Source organism: Pseudonaja textilis, chromosome 2 (genome assembly GCF_049901715.1).
Source record: "Pseudonaja textilis isolate UNSWEBS1 chromosome 2, rPseTex1.2, whole genome shotgun sequence".
In the NCBI taxonomy this organism is placed as follows: domain Eukaryota; kingdom Metazoa; phylum Chordata; class Lepidosauria; order Squamata; family Elapidae; genus Pseudonaja; species Pseudonaja textilis.
In genome coordinates this window covers 5,270,981-5,293,266 of record NC_141991.1, presented here as the reverse complement: position 1 = coordinate 5,293,266, position 22,286 = coordinate 5,270,981, and the positions used below count along the sequence as shown (strand labels likewise).

At 45.3% G+C, this 22,286-nt stretch overlaps 1 protein-coding gene across 1 annotated transcript in view; it reads left to right on the top strand.

The window, feature by feature from the left end:
* The first annotated feature begins 1,951 nt into the window (after positions 1 to 1,951).
* The window catches only part of LOC113450235 (uncharacterized), a 32,363-nt gene continuing 12,028 nt past the window's right edge, over positions 1,952 to 22,286 (top strand). The window contains exons 1-7 of the mRNA XM_087923039.1: positions 1,952 to 2,227; positions 4,499 to 4,560; positions 5,316 to 6,063; positions 11,767 to 11,887; positions 14,269 to 14,354; positions 15,726 to 15,855; positions 19,038 to 19,909. Coding sequence (XP_087779165.1) covers positions 5,338 to 6,063; positions 11,767 to 11,887; positions 14,269 to 14,354; positions 15,726 to 15,855; positions 19,038 to 19,909 — 1,935 coding nt within the window. The 5' untranslated portion in view covers positions 1,952 to 2,227; positions 4,499 to 4,560; positions 5,316 to 5,337. The remainder of the gene's footprint in view (positions 2,228 to 4,498; positions 4,561 to 5,315; positions 6,064 to 11,766; positions 11,888 to 14,268; positions 14,355 to 15,725; positions 15,856 to 19,037; positions 19,910 to 22,286) is intronic.

Sequence of the window (22,286 nt, the reverse complement as noted above, 5' to 3'; positions counted from 1 at the left end):
TCTCTTCCGGTCTGCATCTTTAATGACTGAGTGGCCGGGGACTGAACAGTGGGGGAATGGAATCAGCAACTCCTTGCAGACAGCTGGTCATTTCCATTCTTTTAGAGAGTTGTTGAGGCCACTTGGAGGCATCCGAATGGTGCAGGAGTATGAACGAATTTCTAGAGAGAAAAACTGCAGATTACAGGAACCCTTTGGAGACAACACAGAATCATCCCCAATAGCCTGCCCTCGTGTTCAAAAGCTAAAGGACACAAGGTGGAAACATCCTGCAGAAAGCACAGCTCCGCAACACAATCCTTCCAGCCGTTCCAAGAAGGCTCCACACCCATTTGCACTAATCAGGTGATCCTGAGGACACAGACAAACCTCCACATGGCCTCAAGGACTCCGTCAAAAGGATGCAAATGACCAGCTGTCTGCAAGGAATATAAATAAATCCCAGTCTGGTTGGATCCGAAGCTGTGCAGAGAGCGTTCATAATAACTCCTGGAGTTACGAACACAACAGCTCAAAATTTTTTACTGCTAAGCGAGACGATTTTTGAGAGGTTTGCCCTTTTATGGCCATTCTTGTTAATCACTGCAGTTGATAGTAACACGGTTAAGTGAATTTTGCTTCTCTATTGACTTTGCTTGTCAGGTGGCAAAAGGGGCTCACATGTCTGGGACACTGCAACCATCATTAATGCTAGTCAGTTGCCAAGCATCTGATTTTGATCATGTGACCATGGGGATGCTGGGACAGTTGTGTGAAAACTGGTCCCAAGTCACTTTTTTCAGAGCTGCTGTAGCTTCAATCGGTCACTAATGAAACTGTTGTAAGTCTAGGACTAGCTGTAGAGTGCAAATAGGAACGTTGCTCTGCCAAGTTAAAGCAGGTAAGCCAGACTAAAACTTCAAGGCCATAACAGTTACAGCAATTAACAGAATACTGGAATAGCAAGAGTTGGAAGGGACCTTGTAGGTCATCTAGTCCAACCTGCCCCCTCCAAGCAGGAGACCCTACACCATTTTTGACAGGTGGCTATCCAGCCGCTTCTTGAAAGCCTCCAGTGATGAAGCTCCCACAACTTCTGAAGGCAAAGCTGTTCCACCAGGTGATTTCACTGTCAGAAAATTTCTCCTTATTTCTGATACATGTTCAGTTTCCATCCATGATTCCTTGTCTGGGCTTTGGGTGCTTTAGAAAATAGCTTGACCCCCTTCCTCTCTGTGGCAGCCCCTCAGATATTGGAAGGCTGCTCTCATATCTCCCCTGGTCCTTTTCTTCACTGGACTAGCCATGCCCAGTTCCTGCAACCGTTCTTTATAAGTTAGCATTGGATGATTCTTGGGTGCACCGTTTATTCCCTTATCATTTGCTTAACAATTGCTTGTACTATTCAGATAATAACAGATAATCAGTTGGAAGGGACCTTGTAGGTCATCTAGTCCAACCCTCTGTACAAAGGGGAGACCCTACACCATTTCTGACAAATGGCAGTCCAATCTCTTCTTGAAAGTCTCCAGTGATGGCGCTCTCACAACTTCCCAGTGCAAGCTGTTCCATTGATTGTCGTTTCTCTTGTCAGAAAGTTTCTCCTTATTTCCAGGTTAAATCTCTTCCTTGTTCATTTTCCATCTATTATTCCTTGTCTGGCCTTCAGGTGCTTAGTTTAGAAAATAGCTTGACCCCTTCCTCCTCTCTGTGGCAGCCCTTCAAATATTGGACCATTGCTATCCTGTCTCCCCTGGTCTTTCTCTTCTCACAGGACTAGCCACGTCCAGTTCCTGCAACCGTCCTTTCATGTGTTTTAGCCTCCAGCCCTCCTTGAGCCGAAAAGACGAAGCAGGGCAGGTCTAGTTCAAAGCCTCCACCACCACCACCCCGCAGCAGCGGGGTGGGGAGACCTTCTTTCGACTCCGGGATTTCCGCGTGGCCTCCCATCCTCCCGGCTTCTCCTCGCCGAGGGCGGAGCTGCCAAGAAGGCGGCGGCGGCGGCGGCGGCGAGAGAGGCCTCCTCCCTTCGTCGCCGCTCCGCCCTCCGGCCCCGCAGAAACAAAAGAGGCGGAGGCCGCGGGAGAGCCGTCAGGGCCAGAAGCAACAGCGGCGGCGGCGGCGGCGGCGGCAGCCGGAGCAACGAAGGAGCAACAGTGGCGGGAGGGCCTCTTCCCTCCCTCCCTCCTTCCTGCCCCCCCCCTTCCTTCCGCGGCCGGAGGGTCCCCGCGGCCTCGAGGCGTTTCCGGTACGGGGGTCGCGCGGCAGGAGCGTCACGTGACGGGCGCGCGTGCGCGCGGGGGGAACGCGCGTGGCGGGCGGGGAGGTGGGCCACGGCCGTTGGTTGGCCTCGCTGGTGGGGGGGAAGGAAGGAAGGAGGGGGGAGGGCAGGTGGCGGCGGGGGGGGGACCCTTGGCCTCGCTTCTTCTCCTCAGGGCGACTAAAGGCTTGGCGGGAAGCCGGCTTGGGGGCGAGGGGAAAGTCCCCGTGGAGGAGAGAGGCGAGCCGTTGCCATTCCCGCTCGGGGTGGTGGTCCCCGAAGTCTCGGCGGAGCTTGTCACGATGCCCGCCTTCGCTCCGGGTTTCGGGGAGAGAGAGAGAGAGAGAGAAAGGCGGGCGTTGTGGGGGTGGGGTGGGGGGTGATAAATGTCCCCGCCCGCCTGCGGAGCTTTAGCTGGCGGCCTCTCCCGACGCTCCCTCGCCTTGAGCTGCTGCTTGCATGCAGTCCTCGTCTTAACGACCGTTCATTTAGTGACTCAAGCTCACATTGGAAAAAGGGACTGACGAGCTGCTGCTCCATGCAGTCCTCGTCTTAACGACCGTTCATTTAATGACTCAAGTTGACATTGAAAAAAAGGGACTTACGAGCTGCTGCTCCATGCAGTCCTCGTCTTAACGACCGTTCATTTAGTGACTCAAGCTCACATTGGAAAAAGGGACTGACGAACTGCTGCTGCATGCAGTCCTCGTCTTAACGACCGTTCATTTAGTGACTCAAGTTGACATTGAAAAAAAGGGACTGACGAGCTGCTACATGCAGTCCTCGTCTTAACGACCATTCATTTAGTGACTCAAGCTCACATTGGAAAAAGCTACATGCAGTCCTCGGTTTAACGACCCATCATTTAGTAACCCTTCCAAGTTGACATTGAAAAAAAGGGACTGACGAGCTGCTACATGCAGTCCTCGTCTTAACGACCATTCATTTAGTGACTCAAGCTCACATTGGAAAAAGGGACTGACGAGCTGCTGCTACATGCAGTCCTCGGTTTAACGACCGATCATTTAGTAACCCTTCCAAGTTGACATTGAAAAAAAGGGACTGACGAGCTGCTACATGCAGTCCTCGTCTTAACGACCATTCATTTAGTGACTCAAGCTCACATTGGAAAAAGGGACTGACGAGCTGCTGCTACATGCAGTCCTCGGTTTAACGACCGATCATTTAGTAACCCTTCCAAGTTGACATTGAAAAAAAGGGACTGACGAGCTTCTACATGCAGTCCTCAGCTTAACGACCGTTCATTTAGTGACCATTTCAAAGCTAACACTGAAAAAAGGGACCTTTGCAAGCAGCGTTCCCATGATCGCATGATCCAAATTCAGATACTTGCCAACTGGTTTATGTTTATGACCAGTTGCTATGTCCCAAGGTCCTGGGATCGATCCCCTTTTGCGACATTCAGACAAGCCAATTCAATGGGGAAACCAGATTCACTTTAACAACCAGGTTACTAACTTAAGAACCGCAGTGATTCACTTAACAACTGCGGGCAAGAAACGTGGCAAAATGGGCTAAAATTCACAATTGCAGTGTCCCGGGGGGGTCACATGATCATTTTTTGAATCCTTCTGATAAGCAAAGTCAATGGGGAAGCCAGGTTCACTTAACCAGGTTACTAATTTAACCACTGCTGTGCTTCCCCTTAGCCACTGAGGTGAGACAGGTCGTAAAATGGGGCAAAACCCGCTTAGTGAAGGTCTCGCTTAGCAACAGAAATGTTGGGGCTCGATTGTAGTCGTAAGCCGAGGACTTACTTGTGGTGCCTGAACCACCTCAGGACAAGCAGGTGGCCCTTTTCCCTTGGAGTGGCCGGTCCAGTCCTGCCTTGCAAGGGGCTGCAGGGGACGGCTCCTTCTCTTTTGAGCCCCCACCAGGAATCAATGATTTGGGTTAGCTGGTGGCAAAGGCCTCTGAGAGGATGGATCAACCTTTGGCTGATATTGTTCTTTCTGCATTCTCTGTTCCTGGGATGAGATGGGCACAGATTCAGTCATTGAAATAAGTCAATAAATAAAAGCATCAGTAAATACAGGTTGTCCTGAACTTATAACAATTCATTTCGGGACAATTCATTCGAAGTTACGACAACAGCACTGAAAAAAAAGTGACCTATGACCATTTTTTTTTACACAACCATTACAGCATCCACATTTCTCACTTAGCAACATCACTTTGGGGGCTCAACTGTGGTCATAAGGTGAGGACTACCTGCATATTTATTCTTTGCTTTTGCAGAGGTGGTTTGATTGAAGACTCCTGCCTCAGTTGAGATTTGACCCAGGACTTTTCAGTCAAGGGTGAGTCTTACCGCCTCCCTTCCTTTTCTTGGACCCATATAGAGAGAGACCCACAAAAATAGCTGTTGAATGATATGATAGAAAAGCTTTTTTAAAAAAATCCTATTTTTAAAAGAATTCCCTTCCCATCTTTTTAAAAAAGGTTGTAATATCTGGATAGAAAATGTCAGGAATATTTGCTCTTATTGTTGAAAACCCTTTTTAGGCCTTTTAGATATTTTACTTTACTTTACTTCACTTTTTGTCATTGCACCTCGTACAACGAAATCAAACCCCACCTTCAGTGCACATCATGACCATGACCATGAAAATAAACACATCCTTCACCCTCCACACATTGAATCTAAAACCCCTGACACCACACCAACATTGCACTATACAGCAGAATTCAACAGAGCAACTGACTTGGGCTAGAAGCTGTTTTTCAGCCTATTTGCCCTTGTTTTTATTCTCTTGTATCGTCTGCCGGATGGTAATAGTTCAAAATAAAAAGGGTTCCCGGGATGAGATGGATTTTTGAGAATGTTTTGAACTTTCTTAAGGCAGCGGGAGCTATAAAGCTCTTCCAAAGAGGGGAGAGGGCAACCCGTGATCCTCTGGGCAATGACGTTAACCCTCTGGAGCGCTTTCCTATCTGCCACGGTGCAACTGGCAAACCATACAGAGCTGCAATATGTTAAAATGCTCTCTGTGGTGCAGCGGTAGAAGGTCACCAGCAGCTTTTCAATATTATGTCTTAATTCTGAATTTGGAAGGGTACAATCGGCTGTGAAAGCAATGGATGAGCCAAGAGCTGCTGAGACGGATCGGGAACCAGGAGGAACGGAAAAAAACACCAGTGGAGTTTATCACCAGCATAAGACGGAGCGCCTGGGATGGGGAGCGTCCCAACCTTGCCGAAGGGAGACCCGTCACAGGATGCAGGGGCGCTGGGAAGCGCAGCTCCAGCAGTTCCTGAAATCTGTGCAGCCCATTTTAGCAGGACGGGGAAGCTCTGGGACGTCGGAGGCTTCTCCCTGGGAGGACACCAAGGAGTTTCTGGCCTCCTTTGAGCAAGTGGCCACAGCTTGCCGATGGCCTCGGGACCAGTGGGCGGCCCACCTCCTGCCAGCCCTGAGCGGAGAAGCGGAAGAGGCCTTCCGAGGCCTGGAAGCCAGAGAGCAGGAGAACTATGAGAAGGTGAAGGCCGCCATCTTACGGGCGGAAGCCCTGAGAACGGAGAGGCAGCGGCAGCATTTTCGGCAGTTCTGCTGCCAAGTGGTAGAGGATCCCCGGAGGATCCACAGCCAACTCCGGGAGCTTTGCCGCCAGTGGCTGAAGCCGGAGAGACGCACCAAGGAGCAGATCCTGGAGCTGCTGATCCTGGAGCAGTTCCTGGCCAGCCTCCCACCGGAGCTTCGGAGTTGGATCCAAGCCAGGAGGCCGGAGTCATGTTCCCAGGCGGTGGCCCTGGTGGAGGACTTCCTGATGAGTCAACAGGAGGCCAAGACCAGGATATCTCAGGTGGGTTTTACTATCCAGATCTTGGTTTTATTTATTTAGCAAGTGCGATTTAGTGATTAAGACCAGGAGACTCCTCTAAGTTAGGTACAAAAGCCAGTTGGATGATTTTGGGGCCACTTACTCTCTCAGCCCAACCCACTTCCCAGCAATGTTTTTGTAAAGAAAATAGGGGGAAGGAGTTGTATGTAAAGTCACCACATTGAGTTTACTTGTAAAGTAACAAAGCTTTACAAATACCCTTATCAAATTTCTGCACCGCCCGTCTCATCTAAGTGTCTCTGGCCAATTGATACACAGTAATGTTATAAAACATGACTAAAAGCAACATGAAAAAACCGAGATTAACATTTACAAGTGAAAAGCGGCAATCAAGAGTTATAAAATTCAGACAGCTCAAAGGTTAACAAGGCGGAGGGAATGCCCTCAAGCCGCCAACCATCCCCAGGGTTGTGTAACACTTTTAAACACCCCTCCCCCCCCCCACATGCTAATTGGGAGAGCCCGCTCTTAACACTTCTCCAGAATACCAAAAATGGGGTCTCATCTCCCCTCTGAAGTTTAGATGTTCCAAAGAGCAGAGCAAACTGCAAAGAAAATCTTCTTCCTGGTAGTCAAAATTCATTAAACAATGATTGTCTGGGTGGATCGTTAGAGACCCTCATCCTGTAACACAGTGGTCCCCAACCACCGGGCCCCGGACCGGTACCAGTCCGTGGAGCATTTTTTACCGGGCCGCAAAGAAGTGGGCGCCGCCATCTTGTTTTGACGGCGCTTGAGAAAGTGCTTCCGGGTGAGCTTGTCGGCCGTCGATTGGAAAGCGGCGTTTGGGTGCTGAATCCTCGCGCCTTAGTTTCGTCGAGGGTGGGGGCGGCTTCGAACGAAGAGCCGTCCCGATGGCGGTGGAGTCTCGTGTTACTCAGGAGGAGATTAAGAAAGAGCCCGAAAAGCCCATCGACAAAGGTACAAAGGAGGAGTTGAAGGTGGCAGGGAGAAGCGGGGGACGGCTGGCTGGCCGGTCGCTCGGCTCGCCTTGCCTTGGTTGTGCGTGCTGATGCCGGTATCAGTCCATGGATCATTTTGTGATGCCGGTACCGGTCCGTGGGACAAAAAAAGGTTGGGGGCCACTGCACATGAAGGGCTTTAAAGGTGATAACCAGCACCTTGAATTGGACCCAGAAGCAAACTGACACCAGTTCTTAGCAGATTACATAGAGCTGGTATTGAATCACCCTCGGATATTAATTGAAAACCAATTTACAGTGATGAAATGCAGCTTGTCTTTTTAAGTTCAATGGCCCACCAGAATCGATTCACAGTGTCTGGAAAACCAGGTGCTGGCCTAGCTACCAAGAGACTGATTTCTAGGCCTGATTTTAAGTACATCAAAGGAACAGGGTGACTTTGGGCCAGTCACTCTCTCATGGCCCTCCCAACCTCACTGGGTTGTTGTTGTGGGGAAAACAGGAACCAGGAGCCCTAGGAGTGTTAACAGCCTTGAGCTGCATATGAAAAAGAGATAAATACAACATTCAACTGTACACCAACATTGTTATGGTGACTATTAGCAGTATGTATTTTTTTTATATTTAAACCTTTAATTGTTACAAGGAGCTGATTACTTATTGGAATATTAACAGAGGGATACAATCAAGAAGAAGGGAGGTACTAATACCATTCTATATAAAGCCTTAGTAAGACCACACCTAGAGTACTGCATCCAGTTTTGGTCACCACATTATAAAAAAATACATTGAGACTCTAGGAAAAAGTGCAGAGAAGAGCAACCAGGATGATGAGGGGACTGGAGACTAAAACATGAATAACGGTTATAGGAACTGGGCCTGGCCAGTCTAGTGAAGAGAAGGACCAGGGGAGACATGATAGCGGTCTTCCAATATCTGAGGGGCTGCCCCAGAGAGGAAGGGGGTCAAGCTATTTTCTAGAGCACCCAAAGGCCAGACAAGGAATAATGGATGGAAACTGAATAAGGAGAGATTCAACCTGGAAATAAGGAGAAACTTTCTGACAGGGAGAACAATCAACCCATGGAACAGAAGTTGCCCTCAGAAGTTGTGGGAGCATCATCACTTGAGACTTTCAAGAAGAGATTGGACTGCCATTTGTCAGAAATGGTGTAGGGTCTCCCGCTTGGGTGGGGTGTTAGATTAGATGACCTACAAGGTCCCTTCCAACTCTGATTATCTGTTATCTGAATGCTTTTCTCCTTTAATTTCAGCCCAAGGTTTAGATCTGGTAGAGTTTAGAATAGAGTAGAATAGAATTCTTTATTGGCCAAGTGTGATTGGACACACAAGGAATTTGTCTTGGTGCAAATGCTCTCAGTGTGCATAAAAGAAAAGATACAATCATCAAGAGTCAAGGTACAACAGTTAATGATAGTCATAGGGTACAATAAGCAATCAAATCATACTAGGAAACAGTCAATATAAATCGTTAGGATACAAGCCACAAAGTTAAAGTCATACAGTCACAAGTGGGAGGGGATGAGTGATAAGGAGTGATGAGAAGATTAATAGTAATAGTACTGCAGACTTTGTAAATAGTTGAATAGGGTTGAGGGAATTATTTGTTTAGCAGAGTGATGGCTTTCGGGGAAAAACTGTCCTTGTGTCTAGTTGTTCTGGTGTTCAATGCTCTATAGCGTCGTTTTGAGGGAAGGAGTTGAAACAGTTTATGTCCGGGATGTGAGGGGGTCTTTAAATGTTTTCACAGCCCTCTTTTTGACTCGTGCAGTATACTGGTCCTCAGTGGAAGGCAGGTGGGTAGTAATGGTTTTTTTCTGCAATTCTGTAATTACTCTCTGAAGTCTGTGTCTGCCTTGTTGGATTGCAGAACCAAACCAGACAGTTATAGAAGTGCAGATGACAGACTCAATAATTCCTCTGTCGAAGTGGATCAGCAGCTCCTTGGGCAGTTTGAGCTTTCTGAGTTGGCGCAGAAAGAATGCTTCAGATCTCATCAGTAAAGGATTGACATTTTACGAGACTTCCCAAATGTGTTCCACTCGTAGCTGGGTCAGCCCTGTGCAACAGCATTCCTCATCTGGTCCAGAAAGTCCTGACCCTGCTGAGCTTTGGCAGAGCTTAAAAACTTAGTTCTTTTAGCATGCCCTGGGGTAGGAGACAGTGATTTTTTTTTCCCATTTAAATGATTCGTATGGCTCCCCATCTCACAGCAGTGACTCTAGGCTGTATACAAAGGATCAAAACCATCCCCAAGAAAAAGCAACAATCCAAAGGCTGTGTAGCACATGTCTGAGATCAAAGAAATCATTCCAATTATAGAAAGAAAGAAAAAAAAAAGCAAAGAACAATTACGGTAACTAGCAGAGTTTGCTCCATGGCCCCAACACCGGAGGCGGGTGGGGAACAGCCTGGTCCTTCAAGCCTTCTAGCAGGGCCATCTGACAGTGTTTCTCAACTTTGGCAGCTTTGAGACGTGTGAACTTCAATTCCCAGAAATGCTGCCAAGGCCAGCTGAGGAGGTCTGGGAGTTGAAGTCCACATGACTTTTAAGTTGCCAGATTTGGGGGGAAAAACGGCTCTACACTGGAGAGATGCATGTTTCACAAAGCAGACAGTGAAGGCACGTCGTCCCTTCAGTTCTATTATTAGCCTTCTCAGTTTTTTTTATACTAAGGTAAAGATGCTATAGGGGACGCGGTAGCTCAGTGGCTAAGATGCTGAGCTTGTCAATCAGAAAGGTTGGCGGTTCGAATCCCTAGCGCCGCATGATAGAGTGAACTCCCGTTCCTCGTCCCAGCTTCTGCCAACCTAGCAGTTCGAAAGCACATAAAAATTGCAAGTAGAAAAATAGGGAACCCTTTGGTGGGAAGGTCACAGCGTTCTGTGCGCCTTTGGCATTTAGTCATGCCAGTCACATGACCAAGCGCTTTAGCCTCAGTGCCAGTGACAATGGCCACCAGGAAATGAGTACCTTGGTATGCCACCCCTTAAGAGGCTGTTTCCCAAGTTGTATTTACAGGTAGTCCTTGGCTTATGACCACAATCGAGCCCCAAATTTCTATTGCTAAGTGAGACAGTTGCTAAATGAGTTTTGTCCCATTTCACGACCTTTCTTGCCGCCGCTGTTAAGTGGATCACTGCAGTTGTTAAGTTAGTAACCCGGTTGTTCAGTGGATCTGCTTTCCCATTGACTTTGCTTGTCAGAAGGTAGCAAAAAGTGATCACATAACCCGAGGACACTGCACTCATCATAAATATGGATCAGTTGCCAAGCATCCAAATTTTGATCGCATGACCGTGTGAAAAACAGTCACAAGTCACTTTTTCCTGTGCCGTTGTAACTTCAGTCACTAAACGAACTGTTGAAGGCGAGGACTTGGCTGTATTCTTCCTTGATTTTTCTTTCCTGTATTTTTAAAATTTTGCTACTTTTTAAAAATCCCAACGTATAAACTCCTGAAATTACTGTTCCATTTGACACATCAATCACACTGACAATGAAGCAGAAATATTGAGTCCTTTTACACGCTTCCCCAATTTGTGAGGAAAAGAACCAGCGAATGCCATTTCTTCTCAAAGTAGCCTACAACGATGACCTTTATTAAATATATTCTTAGGATTTTTAAACTATAAGACAGATAACAGATAGTCAGAGTTGGAAGGGACCTTATAGGTTATCTAGTCCAATCCCCTACCCAAGCGGGAGACCCTACACCATTTCTGACAAAGGGCAGTCCAGTCTCTTGAAGGTCTCAAGTGATGGCGCTCCCACAACTTCCCAGTGCAAGCTGTTCCATTGATTGATTGTTCTCACTGTCAGAAAGTTTCTCCTTATTTCCATGTTGAATTTCCAGGTTAAATCTCTCCTTGTTCAGTTTCTATCCATTATTCCTTGTCTGGCTTACAGGTGCTTTAGAAAATAGATTGATCCCCTTCCTCTCTGTGGCAGCCCCTCAGATATTGGAACACTGCTATCCTGTCTCCCCTGGTCCTTCTCTTCACTAGACCAGCCAGGCCCAGTTCCTGTAACGGTTCTTCATATATTTTAGTCTCCAGTCCCCTAATCATCCTGGTTGCTCTTCTCTGTACTTTTTCTAGAATCTCAACATCCTTTTTATAGTGTGGTGACCAAAACTAGATGCAGTACTCTAGGTGTAGTCTTACTAGGGCTTTATAGAGTGGTATTAGTACCTCACTTGATCTTCTCAATAATCTTCCCTCTAGAAGTTTTCCAGGGTATCAAAGTCTGTCCCTTTGAATTTTGAGCAGAGTTTGTGGGTAGAAATGGTGTAGCTTTTGCCAGTTGTGTAACTGGTTTGTTGAACAGGTCTAATGCACTGGTTCCAAACAACCTGGCAAAATTAATCCTCCAAAGCACAGTGGCTGAGATCTTTTACCCTAAGCCACATTTTCAGTTATTACTATGTATACCTCTATACATATATTGGCCAAGGGCAATATTTTTTATTTATGTATTTAGTTATATTTACTTATTAAATTTATATGCAGGGATGGTGAGTGTGTTGCAGATCACAAGAAACCTTTCTTTAAAAAACAAACTGCTAATACTGGGGTTGATCTCTGTTACTGAGTCTAACTAACTGATCTCGGAAGACCCACAAGAGAATACTCGTTTTTGGTAGAAAAATCAGAATACATTTTACACGTCAAGCCTGTTTTTTTTCCCCCATTTTGAGATTATATTTCCCTGCTTCAGGGGCGTTTAAAGGAAAAAAACGTGGATTTCCTACCGGCCGTTGCAGAGACAGAGGCCCCGAATGCCACAAAGGGACCCATCTACAGTGAAACAGATCCCGAGGCCGAGGCCAATTTGCTAGGTGAGAATTCATGGAACGTTTACATTTTCTTCTACATTCCCTTCTGCGGGGTTTGTTTTGTTTTGCTTGGCTTCACACTGTAGTGGGGGGGGGGGGGGCAAGGTTCCTTCAACCTCATCAGCCTTGCAGGAGAGATCATTTGGGAAGAGATCATTTGGGAAACGTAGCTTGAGGGTCAAGGATCAGGAAAGAAGCTACCCCCCCAACTGAATGTTAGAAGAAACATGTGCTATTCTTGCGTCTGTGTAAAACTTTGGTTTGGGTATATCTTAACTACAGCCATCTTTGTATCTCTGTGAAGGAGATGGGTGGTTTCTAAATTTGATAAATACAGGTAGTCCTCAACTTACGACAGTTCCTTTAGTGACCATTCGAAGTTACAACGGCCCTGAACAAAAGTGACTTATGACAGCAGGAGCTGCCTTGGTTGCCAGTTTGCTTCTGGGTGCAATTCAAGGTGCTGGTGGTCACCTTTAAAGCCCTTCATGGCTTGGGACCGGGTTATCTGAAGGAACGTCTCTTGCCTGTCACATCTACCCGACCCATCAGAGCAGGGAGGCAGGGAATGTTGCAGGTCCCATCCCCGAAGGAGATACTCCTGGTGGGACCCAGAAGAAGGGCCTTCTCCGTGGTGGCTCCCTCTCTCTGGAACATCATTCCCCCCAGACATTAAAATGGCTGCCACTCTAGCACTCTTTTGGAAGGCCCTGATGACCTGGTTTTGCCAGCGGGCCTGGGGAACTGAGAGCAGGATGGAGCCCATCCAATGGGTCGTGGTGATCTGCTGTCACCAGGGTAGGATGGGGAGTTATTTTGTTATATTGCACTATATTAATTGTAGAGTTGTAATTGCAGGAATGTTCCTATCTCGGATGGTAAACCTCAGATAAAGAGTGTTTACAAGCAAATACAACTCAGGCAAACAAAGTCACTAATCTAAAGGAGGATTAGAGAGAGGAAGTAAACATATGTTAGACTTTAACTAGAGATAATCAATTGTGTTAATTACTATTATGCTAAACAGTAACGAAAGTTAAGCAGTAACCAAAGTTAACCAATGTTGGAGGATAATTAAAAATGTGTATAAATGCAAGACTAGACTCCAATAAAGTCATCATGATTCAGTTGATCATGATCAAATAACTCGACTGCCTCGTCATTACAACAATTAATTTGATTTTTTTTTTGTTAGTTTTCATTGTTTTGAGGGTGGGTTTTTTATTCTGTAAGCCGCCTTGAGTTGCCATGGACAAATAGGCAGCAATATAAATTTAATAAATAAATAAATTCAATAAATAAATAAATTCAATAAATAAATATCCAGTTTTGGTCACCACATTCCAAAAAAGATGTTGAGATTTTGGAAAAACTGCAGAGAAGAGCAACTAAGACGATTTAAACATGCTGTATTGCAGGGATGACTTTCAACTCATAAAAAAGTCCTGCTGGATTAATAAGACACTGAAATGGAGGCTCATTTGTCCTCTGGGACAGGACTGTGAGGTAGCAGGCTGTGCTAAATCCAGCCATTGGTTCGTTAGTGGTCCTGCTAGAGGCTTACAAAGTCCCAAAGGTGCCCCTTGGCCCCAATGTTTTGACCTTACTGCAGACCTGGTTCTGCCAGCGGGCCTGGGGGAAGCCGGAGCGGGATAGAGCCCATCAAATGGCGCGTGTGATCTGCTGTCGTCGGGGCAGGGGTAGGTGGGAGTTGGGGGGGGGTGATTTTTTTTTATTTTTTTTCCAGATTTAGTTCTATTGTACTTTATTAATTAATTGGATTCTTTTTGTTAGTTTTTACTGTTTTCTTTTTCTTTTTATCTTTTGTTTTAAATATGGTTTTACCTTGTGTAAGTCGCCTCGAGTCGCCTTGGGCGAGTAGGCGGCAATCTAAATTCAATAAATGAAATAAATAAATTGTCACCCTTATGGCCGTTGCAGCTTCACCAACGGGCATGTGGTTCATATTTGGATGCTTGACAACTGACTCACTTTTATGACGGTTGCGGTGTCCTAGAGACGTGCGATCCCGTTTGGTGACCTTCTCACCAGCAAAGCCAAGGGGGAAGCCAGATTCACTTAACGACCGTTGTGACTAATTGAACAACTGCGGTGATTCTCTTAACAAAAGTGGCAAGAAGAGTTGTAAAATGGGGCAAAACTCACTTAACACATACATTTGGGGCTCAGTTATGGTCGTAAGTTGAGGGACTACCCGCCAATACCAGCATCTAAGTATGCCTTTATGATCTGAATCTTTATGATTGTGGTCTTTCTCAACAGGGCCCAGCAAAGGCTTATTAACAAAACGTCTCCTTAAAAATAGGAGAGACGACAACTCCTATTTTGAAATTCCCTCCTGAACTCTTTTCTGTTCTTTGTAGGCAGTGGAGGAAAATATCCAAGTCTCTCTCCTTTGCCATTTCCTCCTGAAGGAGAAGAAGTGGGCCAGACTACTAGTGGGAAAGAGGTATGGGTCATGTTATGTTTAGGGTGTACGCGGATGGTTAATCGGGCTACTGGTTAAAGGGGGAAGCAAGAGGTAAGATCCAAACTGGATCCATCACCAGGACTGGAGGTTGATTCCTCTGAGCTTTCAGATTCCTCCTGGAGCCCATCCTCCGGGAACTTCTCCCCATTGGAATACGTGCTTTGGGCTATTCTACGAGTTTCATTTATGTAGTGCCTTCCTATAGGTTGATTGGTGTGTTGCTGCCAGGCCCTATGCTCCTCTGATAGGCTGATAGTAAATCAGCACTCCTGTTGACCGACAAGGGGCCCATTTCCCAGGCTACAGTCATTTCCCCTGGCTGTTTTTATACCTGCCCCGCCAACAATCTTAGCAGCCGTGAAATTGAATGCGTGTCCTTGTTCGTTGCCATGTGAGGCTACCAATGAGTTTGGGTGTCCCCTCGTGTGATCGCTCCCTTGTGTTCTTGCAATCCCCATCTATCCTACCCAGTCGCAGGGGATCCGGTAGATTACTGTCGGGATTCTGGCAGTGACTCCCAATTAAACCATGATCCTCAAGCCACCCTCCCAGAACTTCTTTTGTTTTATTCGAAGTTAACATGCCGGCATTTGCCTTGGCGTAGATGACTCTGAGATACGTCATTCACTGTCACCCTTGATCCTGTTCCCCCCCCCCCCACACTCTTCTGGCAGTGGTGGGATTCAATTTTTTTTTTACTACTGGTTCTGTGGGCGTGGCTTGGTGGGCGTGACAGGGGAAGGCTACTGTAAAACCTCCAGTCAGAGGTGGGATTTGCCGGTTCTCCAAACGACTCAAAATTTCTGCTCCCGGTTCTCCAGAACTGGTCAGAACCTGCTGAATACCACCTCTGCCCTCTGGGTGTATCATCCAACGAAACACGTCCATAGCCAAGAGTCCTCAATCGTGCTCTCCAATTAGGTTTTTGCACAGCAGAAGCTTCAGTCATCTAATCAGTCTTTGAAGAAAATATGAATGGAATGTACTTTCGATTCCACACTGCCGCCTGCTCTTTGAAACCTCCTCCCCCCCGTTCTTTCTGTTGACAGCTATAAAACGTGTATACAAAATGTTTTATGAGTTGATATTTACATTAGAAACGTCGCCCACCTCCAAGCGATCTTTGCAATGCATGATTTCTCCTCGTGTGGTCGCCTCTGGGCAGTATGCGATGCCCCCATTGCGAAGGAAACCTGCCGTATTGCTTTAGCCCCGTTTCTTCCATAGAATCTGATAGGCGAAGCGCTGTTAGTTTTGCTTGGAGTTCAGTGGACCTCAAGGAAAAGCAAACTTATTCCCACACCAATTTTACTGAAGGGGTATTGAGGTCTTTTTTTCCCCTCTTTGCAGGGATCCAAGGATCTCAAGGAACCCGGAGGGTCTTTGCAGATCGTGAAGCAGAGCGTGACCCAACCGGGCCAGCAGACGATGCTGTGGCAGGTCCTGCAGGAGGACGATGACGCGAATACAGATATTTTGGGTGAGGAAGTCGCCTCCTTGGCTCCAGAAGCACGAATTTATCTCCAAGCTGCTATTTTTTTCTTTTTTTCTTAGAATGGAAAGAGTTAATAGAAATTTGGGGCTTAACTTTCTAGTGAGAACCCTTAAAACAAGCAAGGTCAAAACCAGAACCCTGATGAGACCAAACTAATCTTTTCTAGTAACATTGAGAGGTGTTAGCTGCTCTTCGCACCCCAAAACAAATGCCTCACCCCGCACCCCCAGTCTGTTAAAACACAGATCTTGCAGGTTGCTCGAGAGAGGGGCACTGCCTCCAGATTTTCAGAATGATTCTAGAGGACATGGGAGTTTATTTATTTTCTTGATTTGATTTGATTTGTCAATCGCTTACCAGATAGTAGGTATAAGTCTAAACATAGTTATGAATACATGAAATGGGTACATATAAGAAAAAATAAAAGAAACAATCGGACAGGGACGGTGGGCACGTTGGTGCACTTATGCACGCTCCCTACAGACCTCTTAGGAAAGGGGTGAGGTCAATAGGAGACAGTCTAAGGTGAAAGTTTTGGGGGTTTGGGGAAGAAGGAAATGGGGCTCCAACCTCCATATAGTAATGGATAAGGTTGGACATTTCCTCATGCATATGATGGGAAAGTTCAATTTTCTTTTAACAGAAAGAGTGGCAGAATTCTGGGGTCAAAGGAGGAATCAGCCTAAAGTCTGTATATAGCCACAAGTGACTAAATCCAGCCCTTCTTGAATTCCATTGACCCTATCCTAACCCCAAGTTGGTGCTAATTATTACTTGAGTAGATCCCTGTATATCAAGTAACAATCAGCACCATCTTGGGGTTAGGATAGGGTCAACAGAATTCAAGAGGGCTTGGACTTAGTCCCTTGTGGCCACATATATGGCATGATTGGTAATAAATCAGTGTAATCAGAATTATTGGCTCTTCACACCTGATAATTCTCTTTATGTTTGATGGCTCAGAGCTTCCCGAATTCTATAGAGAGATTATTGTGCACAGTCAATGGTGGTCTGGATCAGGTGGCTCCACTGTTTCTCCTGTCCAAGATGGCTACTCCTTCACCCACCGTGTTTTCCCTCTCTCCACTGTATTCCTAACTCCAGTTTTGAGAAACTCAAGAGGTCTTTTCGGGGCGTGATCCAAAGGGTGTCTGGATTTCCAATGTCCTCTCCCCCGTGCGCAAGCCCATGGCTCCTGTCATCTGGCAGAGCATTTGGTCTGGCCAAGATCTGGTCCATGAAGGTTTGATGGAACCTCATCATCATTTGTCAGATGCCTTCAGATCTTTTGTTCTTGCTTAAGGAGCTGTGGGGAGAGCTGTTGGCAGAGATGTTGGACAGTCATCGCAGGCCCAGAGATCATCCAGTTTTCTTCCCGGGGTGGATTTCTTCTGTCCTTGTTTGGAAAGGCCATGTTGTTCTTGGCGCAAAGGAGGCGATTGCAGGAGTGCCATATGTCTCTCAGATCGAGCTGTTTTTGCCTCAGTACATCAAGTAACCATTCCTGGTGCCAGGTTCCTCTTTCTCAAAGGGAGACATGGCAGGGATCTGCGAAGGCAGCCAGACCTCTTTTCCTGCCTCAAAACCAAGGAGCATTCAGCCATTAGGTGGAGAAAATAAAAGAAATCCAGATTTCTTCATCCAGAGGTCTGTCTTCCTCATCTTCCACTAAATGTGGGTTAATGAAGATCTCGGGAAGAGACAAGGAAATTTTCCTCTTTTTTTTCCCCTCTGAGATATTTGAAAACATTTGGCCACCACAGTGTAAAATAGATGTTGAGACTCTTGAAAGAGTGCAGAGAAGAGCAACAGAGATGATTGGGGGGCTGGAGGCTAAAATATATGTAAAAGATGTTCGCTGGAATTGGGGATGTCTAGTTTAATGAAAAGAAGGACTAGGGGTGACATGACAGCAGTCTTCCAATGTCTCAGGGGCTGCCACAAAGAAAATCAGTAAAAATCAGGCATCAGACTCTATGACCGTAACTTTGTCCCTTGTATCCCTAGTATGATTAGATGGTTTATTGTACCCTAGGACAATGACTATTATTAAGTGTTGTACCTTGTGATTCTTGACTCTTGAGACATGTATCTTTTGTTTTATGTACACTGAGAGCATTAATCAAGATTAATTCCTTGTGCGTCCAATCACATTTGGCCAATAAAAGAATTCTATTCTATTCCATTCCATTCCATTCCATTCCATTCTATTCTATTCTATTCTATTCTATTCTATTCTATTCTATTCTTATGATTCTTGATGAATGCATCTTTTCTTTTATGTACACTGAGAGTATTTGCACCAAGACAAATTCCTTGTGTGTCCAATCACATTCGGCCAATAAAGAATTCTATTCTGTTCTATTCTATTCTATTCTATTCTATTCTATTCTATTCTATTCTATTCTATTCTATTCCATTCCATTCCATTCCATTCCATTCCATTCTCATGATTCTTGATGAATGTATCTTTTCTTTTATGTACACTGAGAGCATTTGCACCAAGACAAATTCCTTGTGGGTCCAATCACATTTGGCCAATAAAGAATTCTATTCTGTTCTATTCTATTCTATTCTATTCTATTCCATTCCATTCCATTCCATTCCATTCCATTCTCATGATTCTTGATGAATGTATCTTTTCTTTTATGTACACTGAGAGCATTTGCACCAAGACAAATTCCTTGTGGGTCCAATCACATTTGGCCAATAAAGAATTCTATTCTATTCTATTCTATTCTATTCTATTCTATTCTATTCTATTCTATTCTATTCTATTCTATTCTATTCTAGTCCATTCCATTCCATTCCATTCTCATGATTCTTGATGAATGTATCTTTTCTTTTATGTACACTGAGAGCATTTGCACCAAGACAAATTCCTTGTGCGTCCAATCACACTTGGCCAATAAAAGAATTCTGTTCTACTCCAACCCCCTGCCTAGGCAGGAAAGGTTTTTCCACGGACTGGAGGGGGCAGGATTTCACGTGCTGCCTGCATTCCTCCAGATGGGGCTTTGCCTGTTTGCGCAGCCTGGTTTCTGGCATGCCACAGCCCGGTGCCAGTCCCAGGGACCAGGTGCTGGGGATCCCTGACCTAGAAGGGTTAATCTTCTTGTAAAAAACGATGAGCAGAAGATGAATAAAGTCCCTCTTTGTTTCTTTAGGGGACGAAATGGGAGATTACATCAAGGTGGAGATTCCTCAGTGTGGAGAAGCTGAAGGAGAGGATAGCTCCAGGATGGGCTCCCAGATCAGCTACAACCAGATGCCTGTCAAACATGAGAGGCTGGAAGGATGCTCTGAGTCACGAGAGCCCCAGGATGGATCGCCCGTCGGGGCAGGAAAGGGATCTTTTGAGCTGGGAGAAGTTCCTTGGAAAAGATACCAGAGAACTGCCGTTCTGAATTCCTCCCGCTTTCCTAGAGAGGCCGCTCATGAGATCCCGGTCGCCTTCCCAGGCCACCCACCTCCAGCCAAGAAGCCCCGGAGCGGTCCGGAGCACAGCGTGGTGTGGGACCACTTTGAGTTGGATTCCGAGGACCCCTGCTACGGCATCTGCACCCACTGCAAGAGACGGGTTAGCCGCGGCAAGAACTCCAAACATTTTTCAACCTCTGGGCTGCTGAAACATCTGCAGAGGCATCACGGCAACATTGTTCTGGCTGCCATCGCCACGACGCAAGCCATGTTGCCGACTAGCAGCAAGTCGAACGGACCTGTTCTGATGCCAAGTGCTTTGCCTCAGTGCTGGACGAAGCAGAAGTCGCCCGGGAAAAGGCAGCCGGGTCCAAAGCCATCGGAAGTGACCCGTGCTATCGCCCAGATGATGGCTCTGGATGACCAGCCCTTCAGCATGGTGGAAGAGGCAGGTTTCCAGCACCTCTTGAAGTTGCTTGCCCCCAACTATAAAATCCCATCCTGTACCGCCTTCAGCAGACAGATTGTGCCCTCCCTCCATCAGGCCTGTAGGGAGGAGGCCTTGGGGATGCTTCAAACCCCAGGACCCGCTGCCAGCGTGAACATGAACTCCGATGAATGAATGAGAGAGCCTGTTTTCTTCCTTCCTTTGATCTTCAGTTGCTCCTGTGAGCACCTGTAGGGGGCCCATTGCTGGTCGGTGGTAGCGTAACCCATTTTAATTCACCGATTAAATCCATCCTTCCCAGAAAACCGAAATAATTGACGTGCCTGTCAGCAAAACTTAAAAAAACAATGAAAACACAATGTGAAATAAACCCTACAAAAAAGGTTAAACCCTTGGAAATGAATCAGTTACTGTGCCAGTTATGAAGGCCTGTTGATCAACTGGTGGCAAACACAGTAGAAACCACCCCCCTGCCCATATTCTGGGCAAACAGAGATAAAATCCCATCTGCTACTCCAATGGACAGACCAAGAGCCTTCTATTCAATTGAGGTAAAAGCTCCCATCTGTTTTAAGAAGCTTCCTTAACGGCAGAGTTCAAAAGCGTAAAGAAAAATGGAGAATATTGGGGAAATAGTGAGTGCTGAACTTAACACCTGAGACAATTTCTCAGACATCTTCTGAGATGCCTTTCTGATATATCTTTAGTCAGAAACAATTGTCCAAATTAAATTACTCATCAGATTGAAATGTCAAATCATTTATTTGATTTCCGTTCTCCTTAATTGTCTTCTCTCATTGAGATTTCCAGACAGTATTCAGGTGTCATAAATGTAGCCATCACATTTTGTTGTCTTTAAGGTAACTTTCATCCGTTTCTCCTATGTTTGGCTTTCAAGCTTTACCTAAAACTTGGGAAGGTCTAAGAATTCAAATGGAACATGAAAATAATTCTAAAGCATAATGTTTTACTAAAAACAAAATAACCCTTAAGGTTGGGTAAATGGATTGACGGTAGCAAAGTAAATATCTTTTTAAGTGTTACAAACATTTTAAAATTGAAAGTTTATGTTTCTCATTAAAGGAAGGTTCCAAAGTGTTAACGTTCAAAAAAATTAAGTGAAGAAAGTCAAAACTTGTTTGAAGCTTAGTAGATTTAATCTAAAACAATTGGAAATCTTTTCCAAACTTTCTTTCATTATCTGTTTTACTAGAAAAAATATTCTTAGAATTTCTGCATTGTCTCATACACGAACCAGCTAATTTTCACACCTTTTAATTAAGTTACTTATTTTAATCTTTCTGTACAGTACTTATGATTTAAGCTTTAGGAAGTCTTTAATCTCTCTACATTTCAGTTTTTAGCATGGATTCTATTTTAACTCTTCATCTTTGAGGTGGAAAAAGAGAAATTCATTGTGAATCTTAATGTAAAAGTTCTGGCTATAATAGGCTTTGTTCCTCTTATATTAAATATATATATATTAGAGATTTATAATATAAAATAGAACTTGTAACTGTTCGATTTCATGATTTGCAGATTTGCCAACCTGTTCAGAAAACAATACAAATGTATGAAATATATAAACACATCCGTATTAACCATACAACTAAGCATACACCCAAGTCCTTACACTTGCATAAAAAGAATTATAATTTAATGCTTTAAGTTAAAGTAAGGGAGGGGGGGAAACACAATTTAACATGCACTATGATTTTATGAGTAAAAATATAAAGAAGAAATTGGGAACCTGTAATGGGTTAGGTTTCGTTGAGAAGTGTCAATGAAACAATATCACTAATGGGAATTTTTTTTGGATAGTTTTAAGAGGATTGCTGTAAATCTTTGTTTCTGAAACTTAGCAATTTGAAGATGTGTGGACTTCAATTCCCAGAATTCCTCAGCCAGCAGTGCTGCCTGGGGAATTCTGGGAGATGAAGTCCTTACATCTTAAAGTTGCCTGAGAAACAGTGGTGTAAAAGTTATGTTGTGACAGCTTTGCTACTGTTATAATAATAGTACAACAGCTTTATACTTTCTCCCAAGGACTATCCTCCATGTTGCTCAGAGTTCCCTCCCTACGAAGCCGGTGCAGGAATGCTTCCAGCTCTCCTTCTGAAATTTTGCTTGGAAAGCTGGTGGACTATTTACCGGTGAATCTCATATTTCTGTATTAAATAAAGCGACATGGTACTATGTACTGGAGTAAAAGGCCGTTGGTTTCAGCCCTTCGTTTGTCAATTCATGCTGTGTGGGGGATTCTCCCAAATCTGCTCTCACTGGCGAGATTCCTCCCAGTGCTTTGCAGTCTCCACGCTTCCGGCTGCTTCCAACTGGAAATGTGCCAGAGCCCTCCATTAAGAATAATAATAATAATACAGATAATGCTGCCGTTCATTGAAGTTTCTGATCTATTTTCCCCGAGGTGAGAAAAATCACTCCTTGGTTCTCAGTTTGCTGTGTGTTCAGGGGCCATTGTATAAGCAAGCGTGAACTCTTTTTCACACCTTTCCAGCAGATGAAAGAAATGTGCAATGAAGCCGCCCAG